The following is a 23,509-nucleotide window of genomic DNA, read 5'->3' as shown; positions in this document are numbered from 1 at the left end:
TCTTTTTCTAACTCTTAACTTTCAAATAAATAAGTAAATTAAAAAAAAAAATGTTGAATTCTGCAAATGTTTTATTCGTATGTCTTCAATCAATGTATGTATGCCGTTTTTATTTTAGAAGCAGTGCATGTTGATTGTATTGATGTATTAAAAAAATTTAAATGTAAAGGAAAGTAAAGAAATTAATACCTTTTCAAACTCTCATGTCAGACTACATTGCTTTCATAGTTGTTACTGGATTATCTGTCAACCCCACTAGCTTGTACCCGTGGTAGAGAGAAAGGATCTTTATTTCACTGGGTAGGGACTGGTGTGGTGGTGTAATGGGTAAAGCCACTGCCTGAGATACCAGCATCCTGTATAAGCATCAGTTCTAGTCCCAGCTGATCCACTTCTAATCTGGCTCCCTACTAACGTGTCTGGGAAGGCAGTGGAAGATTGCCCAAGTGGTTGTGGCCATTTGGGGGATGAACCAGTAGATGGAAGATTTTTCCCTTTGCCTCTCCCTCTTTTTCTAACTCTTTAAAATAAATAAAATAAATCTTTAAAAAAATGCTGTTTTAAAATTCGAGTTAGGTCTCAGGTTTATACATTGTAGTTGCTCGTGGGTTTTTTTTTTGTTTTTTTTTCCCTCTTGAAGATTTATTTACTTGAAAGAGTTACAGAGAGTTCTGTCTGCTGGGTCACTACCAAAATGGCTGCAACAGCTGGGGCTGGGCCAAGCCAAAACCAGGAGCCTGGAACTCTATCCAGATCTCCTGTAAGGGTGGGACCCAAGTACTTCAGCCATCATCTACTGCTTTCCCAGAAGCATTAGCAGGGAGCTGGATAGGAAACAGGACTATGCTGTGCTCCAGTATAGGATGCTGGTGTCACAAGCAATGGCTCAGCCTACTGTGCCACAATGCCGGCCCCTTGATTTGTTCTTAAAGTTTTAATGTACAAGTTTCCCTGCCCATCTTTTTTACCTTCTGATTTTATCAGGAACTAACTTATCTGACTTTAAAAGTGTACCATATTTGGGACTTCACTAAACTAGTTGTTAGGTCCAAAGGCTTGATCAAGGTGTTTGGTACAGTAGTAGCATACCTTTTTTTTTTTTTTTTTTTTTTTTTTTTTTATTAACAGGCAGAGTTAGAAAGATCTTCCTTTTCTGTTGGTTCACCCCCCAAGTGGCTGCTACAGCCGGCACGCCAGCATGCTGTTCCAAAGCCAGGAGCCAGGTGCTTCCTCCTGGTCTCCCATGTGGGTGCAGGGCCCAAGCACCTGGGACATCCTCCACTGCCTTCCCAGGCCACAGCAGAGAGCTGGACAGGAAGAGGAGCAACCAGGACAGAATCTGGCGCCCCAACCGGGACTAGAACCCGGGGTGCCGGCGCTGCAGGCGGAGGATTAGGCTAGTGAGCCACAGCGCCGGCCCGTAGCGTACCTTTTAAAGTGCCAGGGTTCAAATCCCTGCTCCACTTCTGATTCCAGTTTCCTGCTAATGTACACCCTGGAAAGCAGCAGGTATTGTTTCAGTTGTTTTTGGGTCTCTGCTGTACAGGTGGGAGACCTGAATTGTGTTTTGGCTTCTAGTTTCACCCTTGCCCAGCCATGGCTTTTGCGAACACTGGGAGAATGAACCAGAAGACAGAAGATTAGATATAGGGTTAACTCTAGCAAGAAAAGTTCTTCATTGGTGGCAGTGTTTGTCTATGTGATGGTCACTGCCTTGATATAATAGTCTCGTAGATCTAGGTCGGTGGTTATCAGAAGTCCCCAGGACACTTTCACAAGATCCACAAGGTCAGAATAATTCTCCCTTTCCCATTGCGTTGAGAGTTTTACCAATGGAACAAAAGTATTGGTAGGTGAAACTGCTGATATCTAGCATTGAATCAAGGCAGTAGCATTAAATTGCACTAGTGGTTATTACATTTCTTCACTCTTACAGTCTTTGAAAGGTCATTTTCTTTAAAAATTCCTTGATGAAGTAATTAATGTTTACCTTTCAATATATGTTTATAATACATTGTAGGAAAAAATGGGAACTGCATGGAAAACTCTTCTGCACTATACAATATGGCTATCTCAAAGAAAAAGCACTTAGGCAGTTGTGAGTTAAGTGAGTAGAACCAGATGATCATTTCATCGATCATTTTCTCCAATTCATAGAATGACTATTGGGATTGGCCTTGTGGCATAGCAGGTTAAACTGGTGCCTGTCCAGGAGAAGCACCTGGCTCCTGGCTTCAGATCAATGCATTGCGCCAGCTGCGGCGGCCATTGGAGGGTGAACCAACAGCAAAGGAAGACCTTTCTGTCTCTCTCTCTCACTGTCCACTATGCCTGTCAAAAAAATAAAAACTAAAAATAAATAAACTGGTGCCTGCAATGCCTGGCATCCCATACATGTACATGTTCACATCCCGGCTGTTCTACTTCCCATTCAGCTCCCTGCTAACGCACCTGAGAAGGCAGCGGAAGATGAACCAAATGGTTGGGCCCTTGCACTACTGTGGAGACAGGAGAAAATCTGGGCTCCTGGCTTTGGTCTGGCCCAGTTCCAGCCGTTGGAGACATTTAGGGGGTGAATCAGCAGATGGAAGACTCTTTGTTTCTCTCTCTCTCTCTCTGCCTTTCAAATTAAATATTTTTAAAAGATGATTTTCAACTGTATAATCAAACATCAGTGTTTGATCTGCATAACTAAGCCAGTAGTTTACAAATGTACAATTTACGTAGCGTTTTCCAAATGATACGTGAGAGATCTAACACAATAGAAAGAGTTTGTTCATAGGGTTTCAAGTTCTATGTTCTTCATTACACTTGACTATTAGTAAACTACCTAGCCCCAGCCATCTGGGTAGTGAACCAGCAGATGGAAGATCTCTGTCCTCTCTGTAATTCTGCCTTTCAGATAAACAAAATCTTCAAGGGGAAAAATGCAAAAATAAATCCTTGTGACCTTGGATTATGTGATGGTTTTTTAAATAGAACACCAACAGCACAACCATACTGTAGAAAAAATAAACTGGGGCTGGCGCTGTGGCGTAACGGGTAAAGCCGCTGCCTACAGTGCTGGCATCCCATATGGGCACCGGTTCAAGTCCCGGCTGCTCCACTTCCAATCCAGCTCTCTGCTATGGCCTGGGGAAGCAGTAGAGGATGGCCCAAGTCCCTGGGCCCTGGCACCTGCATGGGACACCAAGAAGAAGCTCCTGGATCCTGGCTTCAGATCAGCACAGCTCCGGCCGTTTGCGGCCAATTGGGGAACGAACCAGCAGATGGAAGACCTCTGTTTCTCTGCCTCTGCCTCTCTGTAACTCTGTCTTTCAAATAAATAAATTAATTAAAAAAAAAAAAAAAGGCAAATTGAATTTCAGCAAAAAAAAAAAAAAAGCCTTTCACTCCAACATATACCCTTAACAATGAAAAGACAACCTGCCTATTGGAAGAAAACTGTTGCAAATAATGTATTTAATGAGAGACTTGAATAAAGAACTCCTAAAAAGGTAACCCAGGAGTGGCCATTCTGATGCAAGTTGGGATGCTTGAGTCTCATATAACACTGCTTGAATTTAGGTCCCAGCCCTGTGCTTCCTGTGGATATGCAGTTGATGGTTCAAGTACTTGGGTCCCTGTCACCCACATGGTATGCTTGGATTGGATTCTTGGCTCCTGTTTTGAGCCCTAGTCAGGGGCCATGGTATGCATTTGGGGAGTCAACCAGTAGATGGAAAGTCAGTCTCTCTCTCTCTCTCTCTCTCTCTTTCTCTCTTTCTCTCTTTCTCTCTCTTGCTCTGCCTCCCAAAATTAAAAAATTAACAATGAACTAAGTCTGACATATTTCTCCACACACACACACACACACATATATATATATATGTTCATTCAATGGAATAATGTTTAGCAGTAAAAAAGAATGGAGTACTGATACCTCCTGTGAGCCTTTCAATGACTATTGTTTTATTTGTGTAGAGTATACATTGCAATAGAAAATTGAGCTGGGTAGACTTGGTCTCCTGTTGCTCCATGAGTGACCTTGGCTAAGTTGGTCAAGCCTCTCCGAGAGTGCCTCATAGTGTGGCGGTGTGTGCTGTAATGACCTAAGCCTTCAGAACGTAGAAGTACTCAAATAATCTGGTCCCTTCTTGCTCTATCTTCTTCCCTTGGAAGCTCCCGTGAAGATAAAAGAACATAATGGAGAACAAAACATTCTGAGGGTGATTTTTCTCTACAAAGGAGTTTATCATTTTGTAACTTCTTTCATAAGTAGATACCAGCATATGGTTAAGAAATTTGCAGCTGTGCATAATTGCATCAAAGTGCATAAATCTGCATATTCATCTCAACATTTAACATTAAAGGTTAACCTTTAAGAGTGAAACTAGGGAAAAGTGTGTAGAAAGTAGCCACAAGCACTAAAAGTCAAATTAAATATCAAGTAATCCCACAAATATCCAACAATATGCAAAAACGTATGTTAAGAAGTAAAAGTAAGGGCCCACGCTATGGCATAGTAAGTTCTGCAGCACCTGCATCCCAAATGGGCTCTGGTTCAAGTCCCAGCTGCTCCGCTTCTGATCCAGCTCCCTGCTAATATGTCTGGGAAAGTAGCAAAGGATGGCCCAAATGCTTGGGCCTTGCACCTATAAGGGAGACCCAGATCTACCCAGCTCTGGCTGTTGCCGCCATTTGGGGTGTGAACCAGCAGATGGAAGACTCTCTCCCCTCCCCCCTACCGTCCCTCTTCCTCTCCCTCTCCTCTCTCTGTCTTTCAAATAGATAAAATAAATCTTACAAAAAAAAGAGAAGTAATGGCACAGATGTGAGAATTGGGACGACAGAGAATAAACACAAGTAGTCAAGATAATGAACTGAGAGTCAAGATTTATATCTTACTATTTCAGGACTGGCACGAAGCACAGTATTTTCTGGGTTGATAATGTAATGTGATAACTTTAAAAGGACTTCAGAATGAAAGTGGAACTGGAAGGGAGGAAATTAAAGGGCCCACTGAATGCTCCGTCTAGTGGCTCTGTAAATACAACAGGCTTACAAGGGGAGACATCAGATTGACTTCAGAATTCTCACCTCTCATAATGTCCAGGAAGCAGCACAGCAGCGGCATGACAGGCAAGAGGAATGTGCCACTAGCCATGTGATGGCGTGCTCTGAAAGTTCACTGCCCGTGCTTTTCCTTGGAAAATGTTAAGGGTGTACTCAAAAAGAATCTCCATGGGAAGGCACAAGACAGAAGAGACAGAGCTGAGCAAAGCGTCACAAATACACAAACGTAGACACGTGCTGGCAGGTAAATACAGTGTAATGCTTGTTTAAAAAAGCAGCCCAGAATAAAAATTGTTTAAATAGGAGAAGGGGAAAGTTGGTAATAAAAACAGTAAAGTCTTCATTTCTATTTGAGAAGAATTACTAACTTTTACATTAATTGGAAAGTAATTTTAAGGATGAGTACCCATTGCTATCCTAACTTTTCACTCTGTGGTCTCAGAACCTTATAGGTCACCCAGAGGTTAGAAACCAAATACATTGGGATAATTCAGTATCCCTTGCTATTGGAACCTTAGACCCAAAGAGATTAAGATTACAAGGGTTACTTATGTACGTGTTGAGATAACAAAGAAGTATAAATAGAAGAAAATGAAAACAATTCACAACTTCCTCACAATAAAAAGGAAGAAGGGAGGGAACTTTACCAAAAATAATCCAGGGGCCAGCGCCGTGGCTCACTTGGTTAATCATCTGCCTGCGGCACCGGCATCCCATATGGGTGCCGGGTTCTAGTCCCTGCTGCTCCTCTTCCAGTCCAGCTCTCTGCTGTGGCCCGGGAGGGCAGTGGAGGATGGCCCAAGTCCTTGGGCCCTGCACCCGCATGGGAGACCAGGAGGAAGCACCTGGCTCCTGGCTTCAGATCAGTGCAGTGCTGCAGAGCCACCCGAGGTGACTTCAAGAGACATCACTGTCCCGATGGTGACTCAAGTACTTGAGTACCTCCCACACATGGGAGGCTCCTGGCTTCAGCCCTGGGTGCTTTGGGTATTTGCAGGGTGAATGATTAGATGGAAGACCTCTGTTTCTATGTTTCTGTGCCTTTCAAATAAATTAAAATAAGTAAATAACTATTTTAAAGAGATACCACAAATAGCAAACAGCTGCAGGAGCTGTCACATCTAGTTGTCAGGATCCTTTATCCAGGTGTCAAAGTAGGGTTACTCTTCATACCTTGTGCAGCCTGAGCAACTGTGTGTGTGACTTTTAACCACTAGGATAGAAGTAAGGTTGCATACTAATGACCCTTCAACATGCTGCTTTCTTGACTTACCGGTAATACAAGAGTGCTTTAAAAGGTTCTTGGAAAATGGAATTAAAAGGTAACTTTATTTTGGTGGAAAAGTATATGAAATGCACACAGTGTTTTTCATAACACATCTTTCATGAACTTTTTAGAGTATCCATATACTTGCTGCAGAGCTGAGAAAAGGCACATTGGATTCACCCTCAAAGCTCTTGCTTCCCTTGTGTTGCCTCGCTGGCTCAGCAGATGCGAGTTAGCCCGAAGGGAAAACAGGCTGCCACCAGCTTTGGAGCTGTGAGGTCTCCTCTTTTCAGCAAGACCACTCTCTCAGCCAAGCTGCTTTCACTGTGGATAGTCAGTACCTTCTCCAAACCTGTTTTCACTTAGGTAGAACATTCAGAAGAAGAGGTACCTTTATACTGAAAGAAGGTTTTGTTTAGTTTTGCAGTTTATTTGAAAGGCTAGTTCACTCCCCAAATGCCTGCAATAGCCAAGGCTGGGCCAAGCAAGAGCCAGTGACCCAGAACTCCACCTGGGTCTCCCACATGGCCAGCAGGGACCCAAGTTTTTGGGCCATCACTGCTGCATCCCAGGATGTGCATTAGTGGAAAATAAGATTGGAAGCAGGGTGTCCAATGGCCGCACCTGAATGACTGTCTAAAGTACAGTCGTCTGTCGCAGAATATGAGAGCCAGGAGATCTTGTGTGCTGTGCTGCCAGCTTATAAGTTCTCCTACAACAAACCCTGTGTGGCACTAGTAGTATGTGTTTGTGTTTGCTCCAGCCCTCATGAAGGGAAATTCTCTATTCAACCCCAACGCAAACCATTTGGAAGCAGCAACATCCAGCTGCCTCAGGGTGGGAGGTGTTCCTCCCCAGGAGGGGGGAATGTGTGCTCAGAGTGGGCAGGATCACCAGAGCGCCCCCTAACTCTGGTGGTAAATCTTTGGTGCATATGCATGCATGGATGTGGTATATACATATACAAGAGAAACTGAGGGATGGGGAGACTGGTGCCGTGGCGTAGCAGGTAAAGCCACCGCCTGCAATGCTGGCATCCCATATGGGTGCCAGTTCAAGTCCCATCTGCTCCACTTCTGATCCAGCTCTCTGCTATGGCCTGGGAAAGCAGTGGAAGATGGCTCAAGTCCTTGGGCCCCTGCACCCCGTGGGAGACCTGGAGGAAGCTCCTGGCTCCTGGTTTCAGATTGGCAAAGCTCCGACTGTTGCAGCCAATTGGGGAGTGAACCAGCGGATGAAAGAACTCTCTCTCTGCCTTTCCTCTCTCTGTGTAACTCTGAATTTCAAATAAATAAATAAATAAATCTTTATTTAAAAAAAGAGTCTTATAAAAAATTAAAATAAACATGCAGTTCATTCTGTCCAGTGTAGTCTTTCCAAGCAGTTCAACCAACCTAATAACAGTGTCTCACGGCAACATGCTAGAATCTTGGGGGTGAATGGAAAGGATTGTGATGCATGGGAAAATCCAAGTTGCAGTGGTGCCTGATACAGGGGAAAATCAGTTTGCCGCTTCAGAAAGGCGGAAGGAGCATATAAATTGCTTAAAACAGACAAAGGGAGGCATAATGGACTTGGAGAAATGAAGTTGCAAGGATTAGCCGCTGCTCCTGAATAGATGTCAGAGTCCAGCGTGGTTCCACTACGATGACTTCTCAGCGGTCATTCCCTGCGGACGACTTCGGTATCTACTATGTCCTGTGAGCCTCTGCCTCCTACAGCTTTCCACCTGAGCTCCAGGGTGGGGGTGGGGGGAAGAGTCTCGTCAAAGAAATCGGGGTACATGCCGCATTGGGGAAGGTTCCCCCAGATTTGGCCCACAGAGGTCCTCCCAAAGGAAGGGACTAGATTTAATATCTAGGCAGTAGACCCATGTCTTTTTTTTTAATTAATTTATTTATTTGAAAGAGTTACAGAGAGAGAGAGAGACAGAGACAGAGATGTCTTCCATCCACTGGTTCACTCCCCAAATGGCCACAATGGGCAAGGCTGGGCCAATCGAAGCCAGGGGCCAGGAGCTTCCTCCAGGTCTCCTATGTGGGTGCAGGGGCCCAAAGCCTTGGGCCATCCTCTGCTGCTTTCCCAGGCGCATTAGCAGGGAGCTGGACTGGAAGTGGAGCAGACTGGACTCGAGCCCAGCACCTTGTGGGATTCCAACACTGCAGGCAGTGGAGTTACCCTCTACACCACAGTGCCAGCCCCCTCCTCGTCCTTCTTAAAGCAAGACAGGGCTTCCCATGACGTTGTAAGGAAACATGAAAATGACCATGTGTCCAGTGAGCACTTTTCAAACTGACATAGCTAAGTAGAGGTACTGTGAGGAAGCTGTCTCACAGAGCTCAAACTGTAGAGGCAGTGCTTGGAAAGAAGAATCATAAAGGGCAAAGATGGTGGGCTGGCAACAAACCAGGAAAGGAAGCCGTGGATGGGGAGGGGTGGCGTCCATGGGGGATTCTTCCTCGCTACCGCCCTGTGTGGGCCCAGCGGATTTACCTGAGCACTAACTCCACAGCTTCCTGCCAAAGATAGCCTTGATCACTCACGTTAACATTTTCTAACAGTTTCTCAATATGTATATGTGTATATATATATATATGTAATTGTTCCTACGCTGTAAAATTATTAAAAGAATTTAATGAAAAAATGTATACAGTTCCAGGTTCAAAACATGATAGCTATTGCTACTGACTGTTATCTATTGTTACAATTATTATCAAAAATCATTTATGTTCGCAGCATAAAGGTAATCCTTCGGTATTCAGCGAGAAAGTCTATAACTTTAGTCAAGCAAATCTAAGACTAAGACTTTGAAAGGTCGATATTTTCAGTTCTCTTGCTTTGGTTTTAGGAAGAAACGTTTATCTCTGTTATATATGGATGGCTTCGCACACTTGTTCTGAGTTCTGGACTAAATAATGCCACTTGAGCCTTCAAGTGCACATGCTTATGTCCTTAGTAGGAGTGTGTTTGAGGGAGACTCTTAGCAAGAACTCTTCTTGGTTTCATGAGGTTGAGAGGAAATTATTGTCATTTGTATATATTTTGTTCCCCAAAATGCTTGCTTGCTTTCCACGTGGCACCAACACAGTGCAGAGTGCACAGATCATTATGATACCCTTCCAGTTAACGCGGCTGACAAGAACCAGCCCCACTTCCAGGGGGTCACTGGCCTGCGGAACTTGGGCAACACGTGCTACATGAACGCCATCTTGCAGTGTCTCGGCAGCATCTCGCCACTGGTGGAGTACTTCCTCTCTGGAAAGTACATTACTGCTCTCCAAAAGTAAGACCATCCGCGGGCCCTGCAGCCCACCCCCGCCCACAGGGTCCCCTCCCTCCCCAGGCGGAAGCTCCCCCGATGAGTGACACATCGAGGGTGAATAAAGCAGGAAGGGTAGTTGGGAAATGATTGAAGCCCTGTTTTTGGACTGATTCTCCAGGCTTGAGTGACAGGGGTCTTCTTTTCATTCAACCAGCCAGAAACCTGCCCGTTTTTTCCTCTCAAGGGACTGCAGTGATGTGGCCACTGCCTTCGCTTACCTGATGACAGACATGTGGCTTGGAGACTCAGACTGTGTCTCACCGGAAATATTTCGGTCGGCTCTTGGCAACCTCTACCCAGCATTCATGAAAAAGACACAACAAGATGCTCAGGAATTCTTGATTTATGTCCTAAATGAACTTCATGAAGCTCTGAAAAAGGTGAGTAGAATAAGTGACCTTGAAACAGGACGCACCTGCAGCTTCAGCAGAAACTCCCATTTTTCTGTCTTCAATTCCTTCAGTCAAAATGGCCTACTCTGTGCCAAGCACCGTGCTAGCAGCTGAGGGGTACTTGTGTTTGAATGTTGAACTGCATTTACCGTATGTACTGATCATCAAGAGCCCCTGGGAAGATTAGAGTCGGAGGTGCTTACTCCAGTGTTAATGAGTAAGACTGGAAGAGTCTCACAGGGCATATCTGGTGATCAGCCAGGGCCAGCAACCACGAATCCGGTTCCCTTTGCGCGTAAAAACTGCATGGACCCAGTTTTCAAAGTAGAAATTGTTAAATAAAAGTATGTTTTGAATGAGAAATACCATAATGAATTTTATAATTTAATTTTCTTGGTACCTACAAACCCATGAAAATATTGACCTTGGTATAAAATTAGGGGCCAGACTAGGCCCTGCCAAGTTTCTCTTCACACCAACTCACCTAACCTCCAGCATGTGTTGGATTTAGGACATGTATTTGATTAAACATGAAATCACCAGTTATTCTAGGGGTTTTGCCTTCATTTAGAGAACTCACTACCTGTAGCCTTGGTCTATGACCCACACTCTGGGAAGATATGTCCTTGACTTTATGCAATGTTCTTGTGTGAATGTTACCTCACTGCACACGTAACACCCCCAAAAAATAACACGAAGATCACAAACTATAGCCATGTATACTTCTCACTGGCAAGTTTCAGTTCCATTTTTCATTTTTAGTAATAACAAGATGTTCATGGCAGCACAGTGTTTAGCCAGAGGGGAGGGTGGGAGACTGGGGTTGAGTGCCTGGCTCCCAGCTTACTTCATCTCAGCCCTGGCCATTGTGGGCATGTGAGAAGTGAATCCTCACCCCTTTGCCCCATAAAACAAACAAAATGCAAGTTTATTTTGGTGCCAAAAAATATTAAACTGACACATAGTTTTTTTTTAGAACATGCTTTTCCCACGCGCTTTTTGAAGAGCCCTCGCATGCTCTCAAACAGGTCTCACTCCATGGTCTGAATCTCAGATGAAGTGGTTTCTGGTAGTGATGTATCATTCTTATCAGTCGTTTATTTAAAAAATCCTCAATAACAGTTGATGGGCGGCGGGGGTTTTGTTCCTCGATCCAGTACCATCGAAGACGCTCCTATGAGAAGGGATCCACTCAAAGATGTTGCAGGAAGGCAATTGCCAACGAGACATCCATCATCACACGGCTGTTTGAAGGGCAGCTCAATTACGGCATCATCTGTCTGAAGTGTGAGAACTGCACCTACAGAAACGAAGTCTTCACCGTCCTCTCCCTCCCCATCCCATCTGAGTATGAGTGCTCCCTTCAGGTAGGGACTCTGTGCTCTTGGGTGCTTTTGTCATGCTCTGTGTTCAGCCCCAGATTTTCTCAGGGTTGTTTCAAACCACATGAAAAGTCTTCTTGATCATTAGAAAAAAAAAAAAAAAAAAAAAAAGAGGCAGAAGGAAAAAGGAGCTTATGATTACAGCATTGGCTTAGATACTGGCCAAAAGTCACTGTAAATGCAGGTGTGTGCCTAAACATACTCAACAAAACAATGTCATTGTCAAATGGGGTTTTGTTCAGTCTGTTGATGTAGCTTGGTGCACAGTGGAAATTACTAAATTCTTGTAAAAACTTTATGGCTCTCCCTCACTCCACAGGATTTGTAGGTTCAGGTTGGAAACTGAATATAGGAGATTCTCTTAGGGGCAGGCATTTAGCTTAGCAGTTAAGATGCTGGTTAAGATACCCACATCCCATACTGGAGAGGTTGGGTCAGTTCCCAGCTCTAGCTGCTGACTCCAGCTTCCTGCTAATGCAGATCCTGGGAGGTAACAAGGGATGGCTCGAACACTTGGGTCCTTGCCACCCACATGGGAGACTCAGGTTTGAGTTCTGTCTCCCAGCTTCAGCCCAGTCTAGCCAAAGTCATTATGGGCATGCAGGGAGCAAGCCAGCAGATAGGAGTTGTGTGTGTGTGTGTGTGTGTGTGGTGGGGTTGTTTCTCAAATTTAAAAAAAATATTTTAAAAAATATTCTCTTAGTCTTGAGCTCTTCTAAAGCTGTGGGGTATGCTGGGAGAAGAGAGTTGACTCTCTAATTGTCGTAATTTCTTTCTTTTTTTTTTTTTTTAAGATTTATCTATTTATTTGAAAGTCAGAATTACACAGAGAGGAGAGGCAGAGAGAGAGGTCTTCCATCCGATGGTTCATTAATCAATTGGCCTCAACGGCCGGAGCTGCGCCGATCTGAAGCCAGGAGCCAGGAGCTTCTTCCGGGTCTCCCACATGGGTGCAGGGGCCCAAGGACTTGGGCCATCTTCTACTGCTTTCCCAGGCCATAGCAGAGAGCTGGATCGGAAGTGGAGCAGCTGGGTCTTGAACTGGCGTCCATATGGGATGCCGGCGCTTCAGGCCAGGGCGTTAACCCACTGCGCCACAGCGCTGGCCCCCTAATTGTCGTCATTTCAATGCTGCAAGTTGACCTGCAGGCGGAGGTGTGAAGGTGACTTGGGTGGGCAGAAGAACACAGGCAGCCATAAGTCAGCAGCAACCAGTCAGCAGGCAGGGAGCCATAAGCTTCCTTGTGAATTTTACAAATGTCTGCTTTCTTCCTACATTATAAAGGCATATTTATTGCTAAAAGTTTCATACCAGAATTAGTGAATAGAATCCCGTTACTCACAATCGAGCTTTGCTCTCACATCAGACGGCTTGAGGTTGGGGAAGGGAGGAGGAAGCACCCTTTGAATGAGGTGCTGGAGGGTTCACTGCAAGCAAAATCCCTGCTCATCTTCCTTTTTTTTTTTTTTTTTTTTTTTGACAGGCAGAGTTAGACAGTGAGAGAGAGAGAGAAAGAGAAAGAAAGGTCTTTCTTTTTCTGTTGGTTCACCCTCCAAGTGGCCGGCACTGCGCTGATCCGAAGCCAGGAGCCAGGTGCTTCCTCCTGGTCTCCCATGCGGGTGCAGGGCCCAAGTCCTTGGGCCATTATCCACTGCACTCCTGGAACACAGCAGAGAGCTGGACTAGAAGAGGAGCAACCGGGACAGAATCCGGTGCCCTGACTGGGACTAGAACCCGGTGTGCTGGCGCCGCAGGTGGAGGATTAGCCTAGTGAGCCGCGGTGCTGTCTTCATCTTCCTCTTTATGCTCGTGGTTTACAGAGCCAGGGGTCTGGCCACACGGGTACTGGGGGTACCTCCTATGGATACGAGATCGAATTTATTTCTGTTCTGCTCTCTTTATCATGGGACACCCCTCCTCCCCCAAATCCTGAGACTCGGTCATTTTTCAGTCACCTGATCTCTGTAGTGATGAGATGAATAACACAAAACAGCTACTTGACTTTGTTAGTGGAAAATGCAAAGTCAGTAGTATTCTGAAATAAACCAGAAACGTAAAGGTGCTGACTCATAGATTTTAAGTGAGATGAGCACTCGGATCTATTTCAGGAACAAGTGAAATGGATCTACTGTAAATATATCTAAATCCATCCACCTTTGCCAGGTAACCTTTATAGCTACCTAGGCTGCAGCTCCTGGCTTTGCTGACTTCGAGAAAAGCCTTGAAGATGACATTTCCATGGCTCTTTCAACGTTCTAATATGAACAGAGGCCTCAAGTTGCAGTTGATCGAATTTTGTCTCAGAATGCTTCTTTCTTCCCAACAGGATTGTCTCCAGTGTTTTTTTCAACAGGACACATTGACTTGGAACAACCAGATTCATTGCTCCTTTTGTGAAACCAAGCAAGAAACAGCTGTGAGAGCCAGTATTTCCAAAGCACCAAAAATAATCATTTTTCACTTAAAAAGGTATGGAGTTTGTCATTTTGTGGGCAGATGTTTTTGAACAACTTTATTGAGCTATAAGTCTATGACAATTCACCCTCTTAAAGTGCTTGATCCAATGGTATTTGCATGTTATTAATTTCTTTAAAAATGTGATAAATATATATAGAGCATAAAATTTGCCACTTTAGCAACTTTAAATGTACAATCCATTGGTATTAATTATATTTACAATGTTATATAGCAATACAAATACTTCCAAAAATTTTTTCTCACCCCAAACAGACTCTAATCAGTAAGCAATAATTCCACCTTTCTCCTTCCCTTGTCCCTGGTAAGCCCTAATCTATTCTCTGTCTCTATAAATGTGCCCACCTCATATACTATTTTCCTTTTTTTTATTGTCCCTTTTTTTAAAGCAATTTTTTTTATTATTTACTTGAAAGGCAGAATGACAGAAGGATCAGGAGAGACAGTGAGAGAGAGAGAGAGAATCTTTCATCTGTTGTTTCACTCCCCAAATGGCCACAATGGGTGAGCTTGAAGCCAGGAGCCTGGAACTCCAGCCTGGTCTCTCAACAAGCACTTGGGCCACCTCCTGCGTCTTTCCCAGGCACATTAGCAGCCAGCTGGATTGGAAACAGAGCAGCCGGGCCCTGAACTGCTGCACCCCAGTGCCAGCCCCAGTGTCTGTCCTTTGACCTGCCTATTTCTCTTAACATAGTTTTTTCAGGGTCCATCCATGTTGTAATGCACCGAAATTGCCTTCCTTTCTGTTATCAAATAATACACTGTTGTATTTGTTTACCACATTTGGTTTATTTGTCTGTTGATAGACATTTGGGTTGTTTCTACGTTTTGGCTAGTTTTGGCTATTGTGAATAATTCTCCAACGAACTTTGGCACCCAAGAATAGGTTTGAGTCTGGCTTTCAATCCTTCTTGGCTTAGAAGTATACCTAGGAATGGTTCATGTGGTAATTCCATGTCTAGGTTTTTGAGGAAATACCAAACTGTTTTCCACAGCAGCTGCACCATTTTACGTCACTATTGGCAGTGTACCAGGGTTCCAGTTTCTCCACATCCTCACCAACACTTACTTTCCATTTTGTTGTTGTGTTCTTGTTTTGTAATAAAAACCATTCTCAATGGAGTTAAGTGGTATCTTTTTTAAGATTACTATTTGTTTGAAAAGCAGTTATAGAAAAAGGAGAGAGGGAGGGAGAGAGGGAGGGAAGGAGAGAGAGAGAGAGAGACACAGAGAGAGAGAGATCTCCTCCATCCATTGGTTCATTCCCCAAATGGCCACAATGGCTGGGGCTATGCCATGCTAAAGCCGGGAGCCAGGAGCTTCTTTGGGTTCTCTTATGTGGTTGTAGGGGCCCAAGCATTTGGGCCATCCTCTGCAGCTTTCCCAGGTATATTAGCAGGGAGCTGGATCAAAAGTGGAGCAGCTGGGACTTGAACCAGCATCCATATGGGATGCTGGCATCACAGGTGGCAGCTCTCCCCTCTATGCCACAGTGCCAACCTCGAAGTTTTGATTTGTGAGTACCTGATGACTAATGATGTTGAGCATCTTTTCATGGGCTTATTGTCCTTTGTGTGTTGTCTTTGGAGGAATGTCTGTTCAACTATTTTGTTGAGGGCAGCTTTAAAGATATAAAATGGATGAAAGAGCTAACCAGTTTTATTTATTTATTTATTTATTTATTTTTTATTTGACAGGCAGAGTTATAGATAGTGAGAGAGAGAGACAGAAAGGTCTTCCTTCCATTGGTTCATCCCCTAAATGGCCACTAGGGCCGGCCCTGCGCCGACCCGAAGCCAGGAGCCAGGTGCTTCTTCCTGGTCTCCCATGTGGGTGCAGGTGCCCAAGCATCTGGGCCATCCTCCACTGCCCTCCTGGGCCACAGCAGAGAGCTGGACTGGAAGAGGAGCAACTGGGACTAGAACCCGGTGCCCATGTGGGACACCGGCACCACAAGGCGGAGGATTAACCAAGTGAGCCATGGCACTGGCCCCAAGCTAACCAGTTTTTACAGCCATATTTCTGGTCACTTTGGGGGCAATGCAATGATTCTCAGAATATGTTCGGAGCTGGCGCTGTGGCGTAGTGGGTTAACACCCTGGCCTGAAGCGCCGGCATCCCATATGGGCGCCGGTTCGAGACCCAGCTCTCTGCTGTGTGTGGCCTGGGGAAGCAGTGGAAGATGGCCCAAGTCCTTGGGCCCCTGCACCCACATGGGAGACCCAGAAGAAGTTCCTGGCTCCTGGCTTCAGATTGGCACAGTTCCGGCCGTTGTGGCCAATTGGGGAATGAACCATCAGATGGAAGACCTCTCTCTCTCTCTCTTTCTCTCTCTCTCTCTCTCTCTGCCTCTCCTCTCTCTGTGTAATTCTTCAAATAAATAAATAAATATTTAAAAAAAATAGAATATGTTCAGGGCCGGCACTGTGGCGTACCAGGTAAAGCCGCCACCTGCAGTGCCAGCATCCCATATGGGCGCTGGTTGGAGTCCCAGCTGCTCCACTTCCAATCCAGCTCTCTGCTATGGCCTGGGAAAGCAGAAGATGGCCCCCTGCACCCACGTGGGAGACCAGGAAAGAAGCTCCTGCCTCCTGGTTCAGATCGGCTCAGCTCTGGCCATTGCAGCCACCTGAGGAATGAACCATCGGATGGAAGACCTCTCTCTCTCTGTCTCTACCACTCTAACTCTGTCTTTCAAATAAATAAAATAAATCTTAAACAAAAAATACTGAAGAACAAGTGGAGCTTTTCAGGTAGAGAAGAGGGAGAAGGAAATGATCTATGCAAAGGCATATGCATGCTTAGTAAATGTGAGTTTGGGGCAGAAAGGAGTGAAAGTGAGGTTGTAAGGCAGGCCAGCCTTTCTGGAGAGTCTGATGCTATATATTAAGACCTTCGCAGGCCGACGCTCTGGCGTAAGTTAAGCATCTACCTGCAGCGCTGGCATCACATACGGGTGCCGGTTCGAGTCCCAGCTGCTCCATTTCCAATCCAGCTTTCTGCTGTGACCTGGGAAAGCAGTAGAAGATGATCCAAGAGCTTCGGCCCCTACACCCATATGGGAGACCCTGAAAAAGCTGCTGGCTCCTGACTTTGGCCTGGCCTAGCTCTGGCCGTTGTGGCCATTTAGGGGAGTGAACCAGCAGATGGAAGAGTTTTCTCTGATTCTGTCTCTCTCTCTAACTCTGCCTCTCAAGTAAATAAATAAATTAAAAAAAAAAACACTTTGCATTTTACCTTTTGGGCATTTTAACTGTTGTTGAGTGGGTGTGATCAGACTTGAAAAGGGAGCCCAAATGGTTTGGGAGATGGCTGGGAGAGGAAAGTGGAGAAATAGTTAAGATCCTGTTGGAAGAGATGAGGACCTGGACTGTAGTTGTTGTAGATGTAGGAATGGAAAGAATAGGAAGGATTCCGGAAGTTTCCCAGAGGTAGAAATAGAATCTGCAGGACTTCAGTGGCAGCTCCGACAATGGAGAGGTTAGGGGAGGAACACAGTCCAGGTCTCCCACGTGGGAGGCAGGAACACAACCACTCGAGTCATTCCTGCTGCCTTCCGGGGTGTGCATCCGCAGGAAGCTGGAATCGGGAGCTGGAGGCAGGCAGGCATGGAGTTCCGGCTTTCCAACCCAGAACATGGGCTTCTCGGCTGCTGGGCCAAATGCCCAAGCCCAGCCCTTCCGTTTTATTAGTGAACCATTTGAAGTGCAATGCAGAGTGGGATTTCATGCTTGAATACTTCATCCTGTATCACCTGGGGACAAGGACAATATCCTGCAGCATTCCACAATCATAGAAAATAAACAGTCGTTTCATAGCATCAGGATTCATGATAGAATCCTCACCTAAATTTCTCCTTTACCACAAAAATGTCTTTCATAGCTTTCCTCTAATCTAGGATTCAATACTTTGCAGTTAGCTGTCTGGTAGGGCTCCTTTAATCTTGAACAACCACCCCCTCCTTTTTACATGTTTAACGTTGAAAGAGGTGGAGCATCGTTAGTACATGGATCTGCAGTCTTTGTGCCTTCTGTAGTGAGGTCTGTCATGGTCTTTGACACATTTTAAAAATCAAGTGTTTTGTTATTGCTGTTGTGGTGGTGGTAGGGTTTTAAGAATTCTTTGTGTATTTTGGGTTAGAGTCCTTTCCCAGAAGTATATTTTGTAAATATTTTATTCAAGTCCATGGTTTGCCTTTGCATTTTCTTGGCAGTGTTTTTTGCAGAGCAGAAAATAGTCATTTTAATGAGGTTCAGCTTATCAGTTCTCACACGGATCACACCTTTGGTTCAGTCTAAAAAGTCTTCACTGGGGCTGGCATTGTGGCTCATTGAGTTAAACCACTGCTGAGACATCGGTATCCCATATCAGAGTGCCGGTTCAAGTCCTGGCTGCTCTGCTTTCACCAGCTCCCTGCTAATGTGCCTGGGAAGTCAGCCAAAGATGGCCCAAATACTTGTCCCTGCCACCCACACGGAAGAACTGGATGGAGTTTCTGGTTACTGGCTTCAGCTTAACCCACTGGAGGCTGTTGTTGCCATTTGGGCATGGACCAGTGGATGGAAGATACGGCTCACTTTCTGTCTCTCTCTTTCTGTGTCTCTCTCTCTTTCTCCCCCCACCTCTTTCAAATAAAGAAATAAATCTTTTTTACAAGAAGTCACCAATCCCAAGGTCATACAGCTTTTCTTCTGTGTTACCTTCCAGGACTTTGATCGCTTTACAGTTTGCATTTATGTCTGTGACATATTTTGAGTTAATTTTTGTGAAGGATATAAGGTCTGCTTGTGTAAAACCTTGTTGTTTTTTTCTGCATGTGGACATCTGGCTGATCCAACACCGTTTGTTACAAAGGCAATCTTTCCTTCTTTGTATTGCCTTTGTTCTTTTGTCACAATCAACTGATTATATGTATGTGGGTTTATTTCTAGTGTCTCCATTCTTTTTAAAAATATTTATTTATTTTGAAGGTAGAGTGACAGACATAGAGAGACAGAGATAAATCTTCCATCCACTGGTTCACTCCCCAAACGGCTGCAATAGCCAGGGCTGAGCCAGGCCAAAACCAAGAGCCCAGAGCTCTATCCAGTCTTCACACATGGGTTGTAGGGGACCAAATACTTGATCCATCTTCCTTTGCATTCCCAGGTGCATTAGCAGGGTTCTGGATTGGAAGTGGAGAGCTGAGACTTGAACCAATACTCTGATATGGGATGCTGGTGTTACAAGCAGCAACTTAACCCCCTGCACCCCACTGCTGGCTCCTAGTGTCCCCATCTTAATCCACTGAACAACTTGTTTACTCTTTCACTAATACCACACTGTCTTGACTGTCAGACGTGGTCACCTCAGCCTGTAGTAATTTGAACGCTACAGTTGAGGTTTTCCCAGCAGGGCTGCTTCCCTTACAGGATGCTGCTCAGCTGTTTCTGCCTCGGTGAGTTAGGATTTTCTGAATTTGGCCTGCCTGTCTCTGCAGTGTCCTGTGACCTCATTTCTCTCACAGACCTGAGCAGAGTTGTTGATTTCTTCTCCCCTTGTTAGCTTTTCACAGAGAGGTGACTTCAGGGTTCCTTCAGATGGTGCTAGGAAGCAGAAGTCTCTCCCTGTTGTTTCTGTTATTCAGATTGGTCAGAACTGGCTAGTGGGAGACCCGAGCCAGCTCCTGTGACTCCGTTAGTTGCTCTAAGGTTATTAAGGTTGACATAAGTACGTGACATTTATGCTGCTGAGGCGTGCAAGTCTGTGAGTACGCAGAAGTGTATCCAGTCATGTAACCATTAAAGCCTACGCATGCACTCCTTGAATTGCCTTAAAAGGCTTTTGCATGCTCCTTTATAATCGCTCTACGCTAAGCACCTGGGAGTCGCTGATCTGACGGCTGTCCTTCTAGCTTTGACTGTTTTCAAAATGTTCTATGTTGTCAGTAGCCTTCCTGAGCTTGGTACTTTTGAGATTACTCCATGTTGTCGCGTGTATTAGTGGTTCCTTCCTTGTCGTTGTTGTGTATTCCTTTTTGTGAATGTACTGTGACTGTTCATCCACTTGCCAGCTGATGGACGAGTTGTTCCCAGTTTTTGGGAGCAGTTAAGAACATAGCTTCTGGGGCCAGTGCTGTGGCGCAGCAGGTTAACACCCTGGCCTGAAGCGCCAGCATCCCATATGGACGCCAGTTCAAGACTCGGCTGCTCCACTTCCAATCCAGCTCTCTGCTGTGGCCTGGGGAAGCAGTAGAAAATGGCCCAAGACCTTGGGCCCCTGCACCCATGTGGGAGAACCGGAAGAAGCTCCTGGCTTCGGATCGGCGCAACTCCGGCTGTTGTGGCCAATTGGGGAGTGAACCAGCAGATGGAAGACTTTCTCTCTCTGCCTCTCCTTTTTCTATGTAACTCTGACTTTCTCAAGTAAATAAATAAATCTTTAAAAAAAAAAAAAACAACAAAGAACGTAGCTTTTGTAAATACTAGGATCTGGGTTTTATGTGGACGTATATCTTCATTTCTTGGGATGATAATGTAAGTGTGGAATTGCTGGGTCACATGAGAGCACCTTGGTTCTGAACAAAGTTTCTTGCTCTCCAGAACAGAAATGTCTCAGGCTCACCTAGTAATTTCTCTGCCTCAACCCTAAATCAGCCATTTCCCCAAAATGAGCATCCTTATTTGTTTTAAAGCTCTTGAGTGCTTTGATCTGAGCCCAGATTTGGGAGACCTCTGATCTGTAACAGCACCGAATGTGAAGATGTTCGTGAAGTTTTCTTACTTAAACCTCAGAGTTTGGAAAGAGGACACTGCTAGGACATGTGCTGAAATCGAAGCTGAGCCAGCTGGTGAGAAGCAGGCTCAGCCGGAGCAGACGCTGCGGGGCTTTCAGTGGGATCTTCATCTCCCTGAGGCTGAGCCTAGCTTTGGCCCTTTCTTTACCACTAGATTAAGTGAAGCCGGAATCTATACCTTCTCCCTCCCTCCTCTTGGCCTACTCCGTTTGGTGAGGCTTGTGGGTATGGTGTTTCTAAATACATTTAAATAAGAAAAAGAGAATGTGTGCAGAGATCTGTACCAAATCATCTTCCCAAGAAACCACATGTGGGGGCTGGCATTTGGTACAGTGGGCTATGCCACCCGCTGTGAGTCCAGCATCCCATGTCTGACGCTGGCTCAAGTCCTAGCTTCTCTACTTTCAGTTGAGCTGACTTCCTGCTAATGTACCTGGAAAAGCAGCAGATGATGTCCCAGTTACATGACCCGTCACCCATGTGGGAGACCCAGATGGAGTTCCAGCCTCTTGGCTTTGGCCTAGCCAGCCCTGGCTGTTGCAGCCATTTGGGAAGTGTGCCGATGGATGGAAGATTCTTCTCCTCTTCTCCTCCCCTTTCCCGTCTCTGCCCTCTCCTGTCTCTCTCCTCTCCCCTTCTCCTCTTCATCACTCTGCCCTTCAAACAATCTTTTTTTTTTTTTTAAGATTTTATTTGTTTTACTTGAAAGTCAGAGAGGCAGAGAGAAAGAGACAGAGAGAGAGAGAAGAGAAGGTCTTCCATCCGCCGGCTCACTCCCCAGATGGCCACATATGGCTGGAGCTGTGCTAACCCGGAGCCAGGAGCCTTCTCCCAGTTCTCCCATGTGGGTGTAGGGGCCCAAAGACTTGGGCCATCCTCCACTGCTCTCCCAGGCCACAGCAGAGAACTGGATCAGAAGTGGAGCAGCCGGGACTCAAACTCGCATCCACACGGGTTGCCGGCATCACAGACGGTGGTTTTACCCACTGCACCACAGTGTTGACACCATAGTGTCGACCCCTGAAACAATTTTTTTTTATTTGACAGAGTTATAGACACTGAGAGAGACAGACAGAAATGTCTTCCTTCCATTGGTTCACTCCCCAAATGGCCGCTATGGCCGGTGCTGTGCCGATCCAAAGCCAGGAGCCAGGTACTTCTTCCTGGTCTCCCAAGTGGGTGCAGGGCCCAAGCACTTGGGCCATCCTCCACTGCTCTCCCAGGCCACTGCAGAGGGCTGAACTGGAAGAGAAGCAGCTGGGGCTAGAACCTGGCGCCTATATGGGATGCTGGCGCCACAGGCAGAGGATAAACCAAGTGAGCCATGGCGCCGGCCCCAAACATTTTTTTTTAAATTATATTTGACTGTAATTGGAATTTGTCGAGGTGTGTAGACTTCATTCATGTGTGGTTCACAAGCTTACTCTCCTTTTCACATACTTCTTATTCCTCCAGGTTTGACATTCAGGGTACAGTGAAGAGGAAACTGAGAACAGACATTCACTACCCACTCACTAACTTGGACCTCACTCCTTACATTTGTCCAGTCTTCCGGAAACATCCGAAATACAATCTCTGTGCAGTGGTGGTGAGTACAATTCTAAAACTGCTAAAAAGTGATGCAATGTTAAAGAAAGCTCTAGAATTCTCTGCTTGAATCACTATTCCCTCCATCTTTCCCTGACTTCTCTTACAGCCTTCTTGTTTCGAAACAAAATACAGAACCTGGGAACCCCCTATCAGAACAGTAGAGCAGGAAAGAATGGAACCTTCCATTCAGTGCCTCCTCATTTTCCTTCTACTCTGGGGAGCTCACAAGTCTAGACATTTGCATATGGCGCTCCTAGAGGCAGAGGAAGGCAGTTCCCGTAGCTCTGGGTCCCATCATCGTGAGCCATTTTGTGACCAAAGCCCTGAAACCCTGGGGACATAACAGCCGGAAGACCTGATGCCCGCAGGCAGCCAGTACTCAGAAGGCTCTGGGCGCTCACTTTGGCTCCAGGTCAGCTGTGGTCCCTGAAGAGTCCCTGCAGGAAAGGACGCATGGGGTATAGCTCAGACCACATGACCTCATGCCCATGCGAAGCCTCCTGGAGTGGCCAGCCGTCCGCTGGGTTTCTGTTCTGGGCTTTGGTGTGAAAGACCTGTCTGAGAACACATTCATCTTTCAGAACTGGACTGGGGGGTCTGTCTGGATCTTTCTCAGACTGGGCGGGGCTCCCAGCAGGGCGCTGTGGGATTCGGAGCTGCTGAAGTCTCCTTTGCCTATTCATCCTATTGTTATATACGCTCAAATGTTCATCCCACTAGTCTTTCTCATTAACATCTCTCTGAACCATAACTTCAAACTTGGGAAAAATGATTGCCTTTTTCCCCTGCAAGCAAGCCATGATATTATTCTTCTTTTGGATTTATCTTGTCCTAAAATATGGCTCTTCTCTCAGGACATCAAAGGCCTCCCCTATGTTTTCCTATCTTAACTTCTCATTATAGGTGTTTATACTTTATGAAACTCCAAATGACAAAAAGCTCAGTTAATATTAAAAAATGTAATTTTCTGCATTTTGAAAACATATGCATTTATATAAAACTGGTCCTGAAGCTTCCTATATGTTCTTTTTTTGTTTGTTTTTATTTTTATTTTTTTATTTTTGACAGGCAGAGTGGACAGAGAGAGAGAGAGACAGAGAGAAAGGTCTTCCTTTACCGTTGGTTTACCCTCCAATGGCTGCTGCGGCCGGCGCACCGCGCTGATCCGATGGCAGGAGCCAGGTGCTTCTCCTGGTCTCCCATGTGGGTGCAGGGCCCAAGTACTTGGGCCATCCTCCACTGCACTCCTG

At 45.5% G+C, this 23,509-nt stretch overlaps 1 protein-coding gene across 1 annotated transcript in view; it reads left to right on the top strand.

The window, feature by feature from the left end:
• Nucleotides 1-9,413: 9,413 nt before the first annotated feature.
• USP50 (ubiquitin specific peptidase 50) overlaps nt 9,414-23,509 on the top strand; it is a 42,027-nt gene continuing 27,931 nt past the window's right edge. The window contains exons 1-5 of the mRNA XM_017348027.4: nt 9,414-9,605; nt 9,829-10,024; nt 11,194-11,403; nt 13,746-13,888; nt 22,125-22,257. Of these exons, the coding sequence (XP_017203516.3) occupies nt 9,520-9,605; nt 9,829-10,024; nt 11,194-11,403; nt 13,746-13,888; nt 22,125-22,257 (768 nt within the window). The 5' untranslated portion in view covers nt 9,414-9,519. The remainder of the gene's footprint in view (nt 9,606-9,828; nt 10,025-11,193; nt 11,404-13,745; nt 13,889-22,124; nt 22,258-23,509) is intronic.

Source organism: Oryctolagus cuniculus, chromosome 12, assembly GCF_051225735.1.
Source record: "Oryctolagus cuniculus isolate XC-2025 breed Fujian yellow rabbit chromosome 12, ASM5122573v1, whole genome shotgun sequence".
NCBI classification, from domain to species: domain Eukaryota; kingdom Metazoa; phylum Chordata; class Mammalia; order Lagomorpha; family Leporidae; genus Oryctolagus; species Oryctolagus cuniculus.
Note: the sequence above shows the minus strand (reverse complement) of the source record. Positions and strands in the feature narration are given on the sequence as shown.